This window comes from Lupinus angustifolius, chromosome LG03 (assembly GCF_001865875.1).
Source record: "Lupinus angustifolius cultivar Tanjil chromosome LG03, LupAngTanjil_v1.0, whole genome shotgun sequence".
In the NCBI taxonomy this organism is placed as follows: Eukaryota; Viridiplantae; Streptophyta; class Magnoliopsida; order Fabales; family Fabaceae; genus Lupinus; species Lupinus angustifolius.
Window position 1 is genome coordinate 29,850,179 of NC_032011.1, and position 13,393 is coordinate 29,863,571.

The 13,393-nt window shown below is 31.0% G+C and overlaps 1 protein-coding gene across 1 annotated transcript; it reads right to left on the minus strand.

The window, feature by feature from the left end:
• Window positions 5,120-11,683, minus strand: LOC109342495. Its single transcript, XM_019580471.1, has 8 exons — window positions 11,603-11,683; window positions 9,094-10,812; window positions 8,825-8,942; window positions 8,232-8,308; window positions 7,286-7,533; window positions 6,877-6,963; window positions 6,667-6,766; window positions 5,120-5,509 (listed from the first exon to the last, which is right to left on the minus strand). The coding sequence occupies exons 1-8, from the start codon at window positions 11,681-11,683 to the stop codon at window positions 5,309-5,311; spliced, it is 2,631 nt and encodes an 876-aa protein (XP_019436016.1). The 3' UTR covers window positions 5,120-5,308.

The following is a 13,393-nucleotide window of genomic DNA, read 5'->3' on the forward strand; positions in this document are numbered from 1 at the left end:
TTTAAGTGCATTATATATAGGGGTGGAATATTTACTTCCATACTAATACACATTTTTTTGGAAAAAGAATATACAAGACACGATTTGAATTAGAGAAACTATCTACAATTTTTGTACTGAAACTTATGATGATCATGTATCAATATGGTTTGAAAAAATGAATCAAATATATTGGTGATTAATAGAATCAACTAACAATAAATAATTAAATAGATTTGCTTTAAGCAAAAACAAATCTGAAATAATTAATGAAGTGGAACATATCACTATGAAAGCACGTTAACTTTTTTCATAAGTTCCTACATGTTCATTTATGAAGAAACGAAGAAGTAAACAATATTTCTCATTCCACACTCACAGCAACTATACATTTAACTCCATAACCCATTTTTTATTTCCTTTTATTCTCTCATATAAAGGTTTCTTTCTTAAAACAAACAAACAACAAAAACATGTTTGTTGGAAAGATGATGCATGAGAATAATAAGAAGAAGAATGGTAGACTTGTATGGTCAGTAGAACTGCACAGTAAATTTATTGATGAAGTTCAATACCCGGTTGTAGTTCAGGAACAAGTTACAGAACCAGTTCAAAAACAAATGGAACAACCAATGCATCCAGAATAAGGGAATTTGGATGCACAAGTGCCTCTAAGAAGATATGCAAGATCACGTCATACACCAGATAGATTAAATTTGATGGTGCTAGATGCAATAGCAAATGAGGATTATCATATTGATGATGACCCCAAATGTTATGGAGAGGCCATGGAAAGCTTGGACCGTGAGAAGTGGCAAGAAGTCATGGAATCTGAAATAGGAACCATGAAGACTAACAAAGTATGTATTTTAGTTGAGGCTTCAAATGACATAAAACCAATTGGTTGTAAATGGGTTTAGAAGAAAAAGATTAGAGCAAATGGAAAGGTTGAGACTTATAAAGCTTGTCTTGTTGTTAAGGGATATCGTCAAAAGGAAGGGATAGATTATGACGAGACTTATTCTTCTATGACAATGCTCAAATGGATTCAAATTCTACTTGCTATAGCAGCATACCATGATTATGAAATATGATAGATGGATGTGAAAACCACTTTTCTTAATGGAGAGTTGAAAGATGATGTGTACATGACATAACCTGAAGGTTTCACACCTATGTCTGATCATAATAAAGTTTGCAAGCTACAACGGTCCATTTAAGGATTAAAGCAAGCTTTTAGAAGTTGGAATATTCACTTTAACAACACAATCAAAAAAATTGGTTTTGTAAGATGTAAAGAAGAACCTTGTGTTTACAAAAAGTGAGTGGGAGCATGATCATCTTCCTATTGCTATATGTTGATGACATATTGCTCATAGGACATGATATTCCAGCATTGCAATCTACAAAGATTTGGTTATCAAAACCGTTCTCCGTGAAGGATCTAGGAGAAACAACTTTTATTCTAGGAATAAAGATGTATAGAGATAGATCCAGAAGATTGCTTGGACTCTCCCAATCTTTGTACATTGATACCATCTTGAAGATGTATAGCATGGACAATTCCAAAAGAGGTTATTTATCTATAGATCTGGAGTTACTCTTAGTAGGAAGGATTGTCCTAAGACTACTGAAGAAAGAGAACTCATGAATAGAGTATCATATGCTAGTATAGTGAGAGCTATCATGTACATCATGACTTGTACACGGTCTGATATTGCATATGCATTGGGTGTAACTAATCGATATCAAGCAGATCTAGGTTAGGAACATTCGAAAGTGGTTAAGACCATTCTTAATTACTTAAGAAGAACTAAAGACCAATTTCTCATATACGGAGAGTCTGAACTCAAGTTAAAGGGTTATAACGATGCAAGTTTTTAATCTGACAAGGATGATGCCAAATCAGTTTCTGGTTATGTCTTCACTTTGAATGGAGGCGGAATAAGTTGGAAAAGATCCAGACAAGATAAAATAGCTGATGCAACTATTGAAGTAGAGTATATAACAACAAGTGAAGCTGCTGCAAAAGCTGTTTGAATGAAAAACTTCCTAGCTGAACTTGGTGTTCCTTCATTGGAAGAACTAGTTACGTTATTGTGTAACACTAACAAAGCTATTGCTCAAGGACAGGAGCCAAGATCGCACCAAAATAATAAGCATGTCTTGCGAAAATATCACGTGATAAGAGAAATCATTGGACACTAGTGATCATATTACACAACTTGGGAATAATTAGCTAATTTTGTCCTATGTATTGTTATAGATTAGATTAGTAGAGTAGTATAGATAAACATACAATTATAGTTTAAACTAGTTATACTATTGGATTGTATAGATTTGAACACAATTATTATTATTTTTTATCAATAAAAACTTTATTAATCAAGAGATAATAAAATTAGGAGAATAAGTGGTACTTTTATCCACAGGATCCATAAATTAACAAAGAGAAAGATAATTTGAAAGGTGTCTCACTCAATCAACAAAAAAAAAATAAGAAGAAAAAGGAAATCTTTAAGACAAGATTTCAACTATTGCATAATTGAATGATAAAATTAAGATTCTATTTAAAAAATAATAGCCATCTAAGTAATAGATCATATAGAAGATATAACAAAAATTCAATCAACTAGATTTCAGTATTTAAGTGCATTATATATAGGGGTGGAATATTTACTTCGAACTAATACTCAATATTTTTTAGATAGACAATATACAATCTTTAAGACAAGATTTGAATTAGAGAGACTATCTACAATATAATTTTTGTACCGAAAAAATGAATCAAGTATATTGGTGATTATTTTAATAGAATCAAATCAACTAACAATAAATAGATAGATAGATAGATTTGGTTTAAGGAAAAACAAGTCTAAATTAAATAATGAAGTTGAACATATCACTAATTAATTTAAAGAATTACTTACATGTTCTTTTATAAAGAAACAAAGAAGTAAACATAATACTTTATATTATCCATTTTTTTATTTTCTTTCGTTCTCTCTCTCACTCTCACTCTACAAGAACAGCAAAAAAACATGTTTGTTGAAAAGATGATGCATGAGAATAAGAAGATGAAGAAGAATGGTAGACTTGTATGGTCTATAGAACTTCACAATAAGTTTCTTGATGCTGTAAACCAATTAGGCATTGAGAGTATGTAACATTTTCTTTCTTCACTCTCTCTAATCATCTTAGTCCATTCTTGTTTCTTTCTTTCTTTTATTATATAACAATGCCCTAATGTTCAAGATATTATTATAAAGCATTCTTATTATTCAACACTTTCTTGATTATTTTTCCTTAACGTAAGTAGAATGGTGGAGAAGATCATGCTTTAATTATCAATTTTGTTTTATGCAATGCTATGAAGTGATTAAGTGTGTGACTTATGATAGCTTTAATGTGATTGTAGAAGCTTTGCCTAAAAAAATTCTTGAATTGATGAATGATGAAAACCTCACATATCAACATGTAGCTAGTCATCTCCAGGTATGTATTTTTTATTTTTATTAATCTTTACTTATATTCTTTTTTTTTTAATATAACTATAATCTTTATAATCTTTTTATTGAGAGAACCTTAATGATTTATTATTCTGTTGATTATAACAGAAATACAAACTTCACTTGAAAAGAGCGAGCAGTTCTGTGTTACATCAACAAAAGTGTTCTCTAAATAATCCTCTTGCTCAGAATATGCACGAGTTGTCGTCTTTTACATCCATACAGCAGCCTGGTCAAAGCAACAACACAAACAATGAAGGTGAGCTTTATTTCCAATCTTCTAGAGATGGTTATCAAAATGATGTTGAAGTAATACGAATATGAAAATTAATTTCTAATCAAAGTCCTTGTTTATTTACAGATATACACACTCAAATGAGAGTCTTCTCTACAAGTATTCCAAGTAATGAGCAATTTGAATCGTGGAAGGATCATAGTCTCGATGCAATTTACCATTCAAATTTAATTGGTGCATTTGATCCAAAAGGTTCTACATTAACAAACTCAACCTTCAAAAATTCATCGGCAAACTTGGTTAGTGCATCTTCCAATTGCAATTTGTGCTCTCAACTTGTGATCGAGATTGCTGAGTTGAAACGGGAGATGGCTGCCACTAGAGATGAGAATTGCAAGTTGAGAGAGATTATCCAAGATATGATGGCGCGTCAAGACATGTTGATACATGCTGTCTTACAGGTCGTGCCACCAAGTAGTATCTCCTCGATCTGGCCCAAATATTCACCGATGAGCTATAGCAGCAAATGGGTAACCAATTTTTCGAATGTTCAATGATTATTTTACCTAATTATGTATTTACCATTAGTTTCTGTTTAGATATGATTTCAACATTTGTTGTCTAGCTTTTTTAGCCTTAGTTAACTCATGAATATATCATTTGATTTTGGTTGATTTTAACATGATGGACTTACTAGAAAGTTATATATTTGTTATTTTTTTTGTATGTCTATCATCTTTATAGTCTTGTACAATATACATTACTTTTTAACATATTAACAATGTGTTACAGAAGTTTGCCAAAAATTAATATATATATATATATATATATATATATATATATATCAAATAATTAGTATAATTAAAGCTAAGACAATTTTGTGTCTTATATTGTAAAAATTGATGTTTGGATATTTTGATTCTATCGAAGTTAAAGTAGAACAAATGTACTTTACTTGGTATAATTGTTACAACTGAAGATTAATTATTCTTGTTCTCATTCTTCTAGAACTCACAATCCAAACATTATAGGTTTGCACATGGTTGGTTTAGCTTATTTTTTAGACAAAAAGGCTTTTCACTCAAAAGTTCTCTCTTCACAAAATTTTCTAAAACAAAGATAATACAAAAGACAAAGAAATAGAAATATTAAATTATAATAGTAACCCACCTTAACATAAGACTAATGTGATGTACATCATTATTAGCATGACCATTAGAAAATTATATCACCTATCCTATATTATATGTTAAGTTTCTATAGTAACACTATAGTTTATATTATGTACATTGTCCATACTATAATAGTTTTTTACTCTATAACTTGAATAAAAAGTCTCACTTCATTTTTGAAAGAAATGGTGTATGCAATGCTTCAAATATGCTTGTCCTCTCTAATAATGTTTTGAATGTTACAATTTTCAATTGCTTGGTTGCAATGAATTGAGTCCTTGTCATACTAGGCTTTGCAAATAGAAAAGGCTTGATGCCGATTACGACCGCAATTGCTTGGTTGCAATGAATGGGTTCTCTCTGTTGTACATGTTAGGAACATGCATTATAACTTTCGTAACATTATTGTACATTTAATCTGAATCCGGGGATGTATTCCTTGTCAACACCTTATGGCACAAGATGGTTTCCGGAAATTCTAAGAAAACATGGTCCAAAAACTGTTTTCGATCGGAACTTGTCATGTTCACAAAATCGAAACACTTTGTCCATGTTTCTAGTGTATCTGGAATGGCAGGCAAAACTAGCTTCTTAACTCCCAAATTTATGAGCACCTAGTAAAAGAAAAATTCAAGTTAGAATCATACCAAACTTGATATAATTCAAGTCATTTTCATACACAAATGAGTTTTACATTAGAACTTAATGCAATGACAATTTAATATGCATGTGATTAAGAAGGATTATGACTATAGATACAACAAATTTATAGAAATGTAGTGTTTCAAGAATTAAAGAAGATTTATACTCCCTCTCCATGCCAAATATGTAAAGTTTGATAACATAAATTGTCATGAATTATGTCATAATGGACCATTTATAAACCGAATATATTTGATCATGATCAGAAATCATAAAATTACTAAATGCTTTGTCTATGATGTAACATGATAGGAAAAATTCATTGAGAGAAAGTGTGTAAATTTTAATAGCTAATATATATACTACATAACATAGGATCATGCATGCTAATTTCTCTTATGAAGTAGGGTGTTGAGTAGATAAGTGATTGCCTAAAATGCAAGTTGCAATGAGGAAAAGGTGATCATATATATGACATAATTAATGATAGAATAGGAAACTTGATCAAAATTGGTGATGGTTTTGATCTAATACCCAATAATTTAAATTGCAAATTGTATCACCTGATGCGATCGTAATATTGCAGTTATGGTGACTGTTGCAACCACATCAGATAACAATTGTGGCTGTAATTTACATCAGGCCGAATCGAATTTAAATATATCTTTTTAATTACAAAATAATTCATACTGCAATGGCCATAATCTACATCACAACGGTCATAATCACATTAACTACAACCATTAACCGGCATCAGCAATTTAGAACACCGCTAATATCTTAGAAAAAAGTGCAATAGGGAATATATAATAAAGAACAAAAAATGACAAATGTAGACATACATATATATATATATATATATAGCTACTCGTGTGAGAACAATGTATGTGAGAATAATGTGTTATTGTGAGAAATGAGAATATTTAGTATGGACCACTAGATCATGATTGAATGGTTAAGATTAAAAGATACATGCACATGACTATCATATGACCAATAATTAACTTTTAATCATAACCATTCATGATTGTTTAAAGGCCCATATCTATTGTTCTCACAGTTTTTATACGAGAATTGTTCAGTACTTCTCTTTGTATATATATATACTTTTAAATGCTTTTTTGACTACCTTTTCAAGCATGCTCATCAAAATGCGACACATTCCAAGTTTTCGAAACTGATGTCTTGTACCTACAAGAGGTACTTCTGCCACCTTTTCTCCATATACCCTACAAAATGTAATATAATGGCATGTCATATGAACATGAAATACAAGGTATAAAAAAACTACAACTCAAACATGAAATGAAATGTCAAATCTTGTAGATCTTGTACTCACCTAATATTTGCAACACTAACTAGTTCTTCATTTTTTTCGAGAAGTACAGTGTAGAAACCCTGGAAATTTAACCTTGGAAGATTTGACCTAAAAAGTTATATAGTACATATAACAATGCAGCACAATTTAGAGACATATTTGATGACCAAAGACAATATAAATAGAGAGGGGATCCACTTACGCCTAGAGTAAGTTTTTTAAACTTACGCCTAATCCTAACCATCAATTCTAGGGAAATCCGATGATTTGAATTGGTGAGTAGATCTAAATCATTAGATTTTCCTATAATTAATGGTCACGATAGAAAGTAAATTTAAAAAACTTATTCTCGAAGTCAGTTGTGTAAATATTAGTATAACCCAGAAATACAATATGCAAAAAAAGGGTAATAGAATATTGAATTTCTTACAATCTGCTGAATTTAACATCTATTGTGATATCTCTTCTAGAGAAAGGGTTTTGTTGGGGCACAAAACATTCATGCATAGCTGAAGCTGCAACACTGAGTTTGGTGTAACACTCTATCAAGAAGTCATTATTAGTAGTATTACCAATATCACTACTCTTAGGGTTTTCAAACTTTAGCAATGTCCAAGTTAAATTGTTCTCTCCCACTGAAATTGCCTTTCCTAATAGTTCATTAAGGCCATAATATATCTGCAAAAAATAGGAACCATAAAATGTAGCATTAACCATCACAATAACTTCAAATTCTATATGCTTATCACATCATAAATATCACCAAAACCATGCATTCACCACTACTTACGCAACCACCGTGGTTGTTCTTAAGGTTGTTGTTAACGGAATAAGAGTACTCTTACTTTGTTCTTCAATGTGTCATTCTTATTTTTTGCGAACAATTTTTTGTTGTTCTTAGCCAAGGGAAAGTGAGGAAAGAGGTAGATGTTGTGGAGAAAATGTAGATGTTGTAGGACCCAAATAAGAATAATAATGATGTTTGCTATTATGTGAAAAAAGTATATGTTGTTTTTATTTTATGAGAAATTGTAATAAATTATAAAACAATGTGTGAGACCCAAATAAGAATAAGATAAATTTTGTCTTTATGGTTGCTCTAATTAACTATTAAATGAATCATAATTGAAAGGGATGATATGAACATAGCCCTAAGCAAATATTGTATGAATTCTAAAAAATTTCATGTGCAACTATTAATCAAAATCACTTATGAGTAAGTAAAGTCATTATTAATAATTTAATGCAATAAAAAATGGAAATGTAATACTTAGAAGGAATGTAAAATCAGAATGAAGCAAAACTATTAATTTGTCATGCAAGATATATTAATTTTTTTCCTAAATGAAGAGAAGGAGGAAGTGAATTTATTGTACCTTTTCGCAATTTTTTCCACAGAACCATTGTTCCAGATGTTGATCTGTTCCACTATTTCTCAAGCATCCAACATGATCTACATAGGGTTGATAAATACAAGACAATTAACATTGTAATTAAAAATGGCAACGGACGAATCGGGATCGGGTTTGTGCTTATCCAACCCCGAACCCAAAACCCAAACCTAGACCTGAATTGAGCGGAGTTGAAAATGATGATACTATCTCCAAACTCAATGGAAACACGCCTGAAACATGTATTTCTATATATACATGTCAAATTTCTCTATATACAGGTTTTATATATGTATTTATGTGTAATTTTGTAATTTTACATATATTAATGGGGTTCAGGATAGGGTATCAACTGCACTAAACCCTGAACCCAAAAGTTGAATTCGGGTAAAACCCAAATCTAATCATATCAGGTTTTCTCCATTAAATTCAGTTGGATTCAGGTAGGTACATAAGGGTATTCTAATTCACATCCCTAACTGTAATTTTGACAAAACATATGCAATTATGCATATAAAAATGGTGTACACATAGAGAGAATGTATGAAATATTGAAGTGAATATACTTATTAGCTTACATTTAAGTTGACACTGAGTGCAAGTAAGAAAACGTCCATCCTCAATGCTCTTGGTTGTGGTTTTGCGACAAATCGTGCAATGACATAATGGACAATACCATTGACCATCAGGGATTTCCTACATGGGAAAAATGAAACATCGTGAAATATAACAATAATGTTAAAAACAAGGTGGAAGAACATCAACAACACTCATTCAAGCAAACACGGTTGAACGACAGTGGTTTATTGTGATATTTGGCGTAGTGAAAGGAAAACAATTAATATACCTTCAAACCAATACACTCCTTATGAAATGCAGACGGGCATTTGTCGCATAAAATGATATCACCACCATATCGACAAACAGAACAAATGTCGTCATTTTTGTCTTCATCGAAATCATTTCTCGGTTTTTCTGTTGTCTCACTTGTCCTATCATCATACATAACTTCTCTTTGACAATCTAAGAGTGATCTTCCATCTTTCAGAAAGATATTACTAGAAGGACTGAAATCACTACTACCACTAGCATGAGAAGCAAAGCCATTAATACCATATATATTGTGACAACATCTGCACTTGATTCCGTCGCGAGTTATCCTCCCTTCGGCCGCCGGAGGGTCCCTACCTCTATTTCCCTGGTAATAAACTTTGGATCTTGCAAGAACCTTGTTTTTTTCTATTAACCAAGATATAACATTTTGAGCTTTCTGATGAAAATGGTTAAGTTTAGGCATCTCCATGTGTTGATGTCTTGTATTCGGAGCCGAACTATTCGCTAGAGAGTCATCTCTAAGATTGAATTCAGGATCCTTTTGAAGAATTCTGGTCACACACTCGATTATATTATCGCTATCAACACCTTCCTCATTGATGGATGAGACATTTAGAGTTCTGATTCCGGCAATAGTCCATCTAGGAATGGTTGCTTCGAGGTATACTCGGCATGCATCTTTGAGTTTTTTCAGGATATGATTTTGTGGAGACTTGTACACGGCCCTCGTCCTGTTCTTATTCGGATACTCGAGGACCCATCCTTCTGCTAACAAATGCTTCTTAGCTTTCAATCTCCATTTGTTTTTATCGCCGATGTCGTTCCTTGTCGCGTATAAGTAATATTTGACAACAGCTTGTGGACAAATCTCAGGTTCAACTACAACATCTTTAAGAGGTGATGATAGTGCAATTGTTACAGGACAAACATCTTTCACATTTGATTCAACATTAGTTGTTGTTTTAAGTCCAATTGAGTCTTGTTTAGTCACAATTGGAATATTGGCTGCAACATTATCAGCAGATTCATGTTCACCTGACTCATGTTCTGATGTTTTTTCCGAGAGACATTTCGGAAGGTCTAAGACATGTAAAATTTCCGATATCGTTAAATCGGCGTAGAGGTTAATGATCTCCATTACTGGCTCTCTCCATAAGTCCTTGATATTGCAAGTCCAATCCTTGATCTTATCAAAAAAATCATCTCTTTTCCTAACATCATAATAAATTTGTTTGATCGAGACAGGAATATACGATTCACTCGCAATCTCTTCGATTAACTCGAGGAACACCCATTTCCCTCTCTGCTTCCAACTATCAGAAACTTCATCCCAGTCCTGAGTGATCCGCAATTGCTGAACTCTTATCTTCATTTCATCACCCAAATCCGGGAAAAATACGTTCCTCTCCTTCATTTCGTTATCGCGATCGAATATAACTCCTTCCCACCAAGCTTCCTCATAATCAACATCAACACATAGACCAAATTGAAGATCATGTTCCGCAATCTCGAGTATAGGAGGGATTGGTCTAATGATCATTCGTTCGTAGGAATGCGAAGAGCCGAAATTTCCACCATCTAAAACAGCAGGAACATTCACCACTTGCTCACAATAAGTTACTCCATCATCTTCTACAATGTTGTCATATCTTATACATCGTTTTTTCTTCCCGCAACGGATAACTGTCCCAGGATTCAATGAGCCTAGAGAACTTACTTCCATACTCCTCACCTGAAAACAAAAGAACATGACCAAAAGAGAGTCGTAAGCTGGTCTAATGATTACATGGAACGGTTTAAGGATTGGAATACAAGAAGTTGTGGGTTCGAGTCTCACCCATAGCAAATTAAAAAGAAAAGAAGAGTTATAAGGTGTCCGATGCTTAGGGAGAAGGGGTGGAATGAAGGAGCTTGATGGTTCGAATGTCGTCAAAAGTAAATACTAACATACTACTATTTGCCGATAAAAAATAATAATTAATGAAAAATTCAGATGTATGTATCACAATTCACAGCTTTTATGTTTCTCAATTCTCACAACAAAAAAACAATTTAGAAAAGGGCTAGTGATACATAAGAGAAATAATGGGACTTTCAAAACCCATTGTGTTATCATAAACAGTACCATAATTCAAAACTTGTATAAGATTAAAAGAATGAAAACAAACAATAACCAAATCTTAGTAAAAGTTCAATACTTCAATCAACAAAACCAACAATTTTGAGGATTGGTGACATATTGAAAACTTATCAAAATCCTTAATTGACAAACGGGAAATCAAAAGGACAACACAACCCGTGATACTTCCACCCAGTAAAATCCGGAAAGGTAGATATACTTAGTCTTATCCTTGTAGTCAATAAGACTGTTTTGACGATTTCGACCGGAGGGTTACAACGCAAATAACCTTACCGTTATGGAGCATAAAATCAAAGGATACGAGACACAAAATGGTTAACCCATTTTTTTTTTAAAAACCCATAAATTCAAAAACAAAAAAGTTAATTTCTTGATCAAATACCTCAACTTTGTCATTGACAAGTAGCTTCTTTTTCCTAGAGATTCTTGTACGATTTCTGCTACCATCATCAACCATATTCATTGTTGAATAACTTCGATTCTGAGACATGATCATTCAGTTCTCAAAGTCACAGTTTGGAGAAAAGAAGCTAAGAAAATGATAAAAACATTAAACATGACAACTAAGGAATAACAAGTCTTGTTTGGTTGTTTTGTTTCATACAACAACACTACTCATTTCCACGTACACTCTTCAATTCTACACCATGCATGCATATATACACATATATATATATACACATATATATATATACACATATATATATATACATATATATATGTATATATATATGTATATGTATATGTATATGCATATGCATATGCGTGTGTGGAATTTTAAAAATTAAAAATGGTGTCAATTATAAAAATTGTGAGAAAAGTAAAATTTTAAATAAAATGAATTAATGAATAAACTTAAATGTAATTAATATTACTTAATAAAATAACATATATTTATCTTTTACAAATAAGATAGAAGAAATTTATTAAAACCCCCATAAACTTTTGAAAATTTGTAAAGAGGTATTATGAACTTTTAAATCATCTTGATCATTAAACTATTGTAATTATACTAATCAATTCTTCAATTCATTTTTCGTTGAGTTTCTAATAGAGAAAGATGTAGGTAAAAAAAATTTCCACCAATATAGAAGAATCATTGTCCTTTGTATTTTATTAGTTTTTTTTATCTCTTTCCAAAACTACAACACTCAAGATAAAAGTTGGAAGGTTAATATCGTTCGTAACATAATAAATATTAGATTGAAGGATTTATTGACATAATTATAATAGTTTAAGGGTAATTGAGATAATTTAAAAGTTTGTAATGACAATTTGAAAATAACCAAAATTTTAAGGAATATTAGTATACTTTTCCAAATAAGATATAATAATTAATATTAAGTATTTTTATTTCTCATAATAAAAATACATTTTCAATGGTGGGATTCTCTTCCTTGTATTATTCGCTCAACCGCTCTTATTCTTTTAAGGCAATAGTAAATTTTATAAATAATAATTAAATGAATTTTAATTTAATGTTATAGTAATTAATAATTAATTATTAAATTACAATAGAAAAAGGTAATTTGTTCTAAAGTAGATTGGAAAGTATATTCAATAAAAGGTAAGTTGGAAAAAAGTAAGTAAATGACTAGACATTTACGCATCTTGTCCATATCCTTGAAAATAGGCAAAATAAAATAAAATAAAATGATATAATAATATAAAATTTATGAATAAAGGTGAACTCCATTGATAAAGATTAACACAACTCAAAGACATAAGTATCAATATAAGTTATTACAGTTTAAACCACGAAATTAATGAAGTCGAACTAAAAAATGTAATTTGTTTTCGTTTTATGGTTCGATCAGATTTCACAGTTTGATCCAATTCTTTTTTAATAAATCATTTAAGATTGGTTTGAGATTCCATATATTCAGGATGGATTCATATCGAACCACATATTTAAAAATCATTATTTCATATAAGGTTAAGGACTAAACCAAATGTCATATTGATTATTATCATTATTCTAGTTTAATTAATATTTAGTTATTTTCATTATTTCAATTCGGTTAATGTTAAGTTATTTTTATTATTTCAATTTGGATAATGTTGAATTGTTTTCATTATACTAGTCTTTTGTCAAATTTCTTGATATGACTTGTTTTGATTAGTATTATGCAATTATCCATATGAATTGTATTTTAAATTTAGGAGTGAGAGT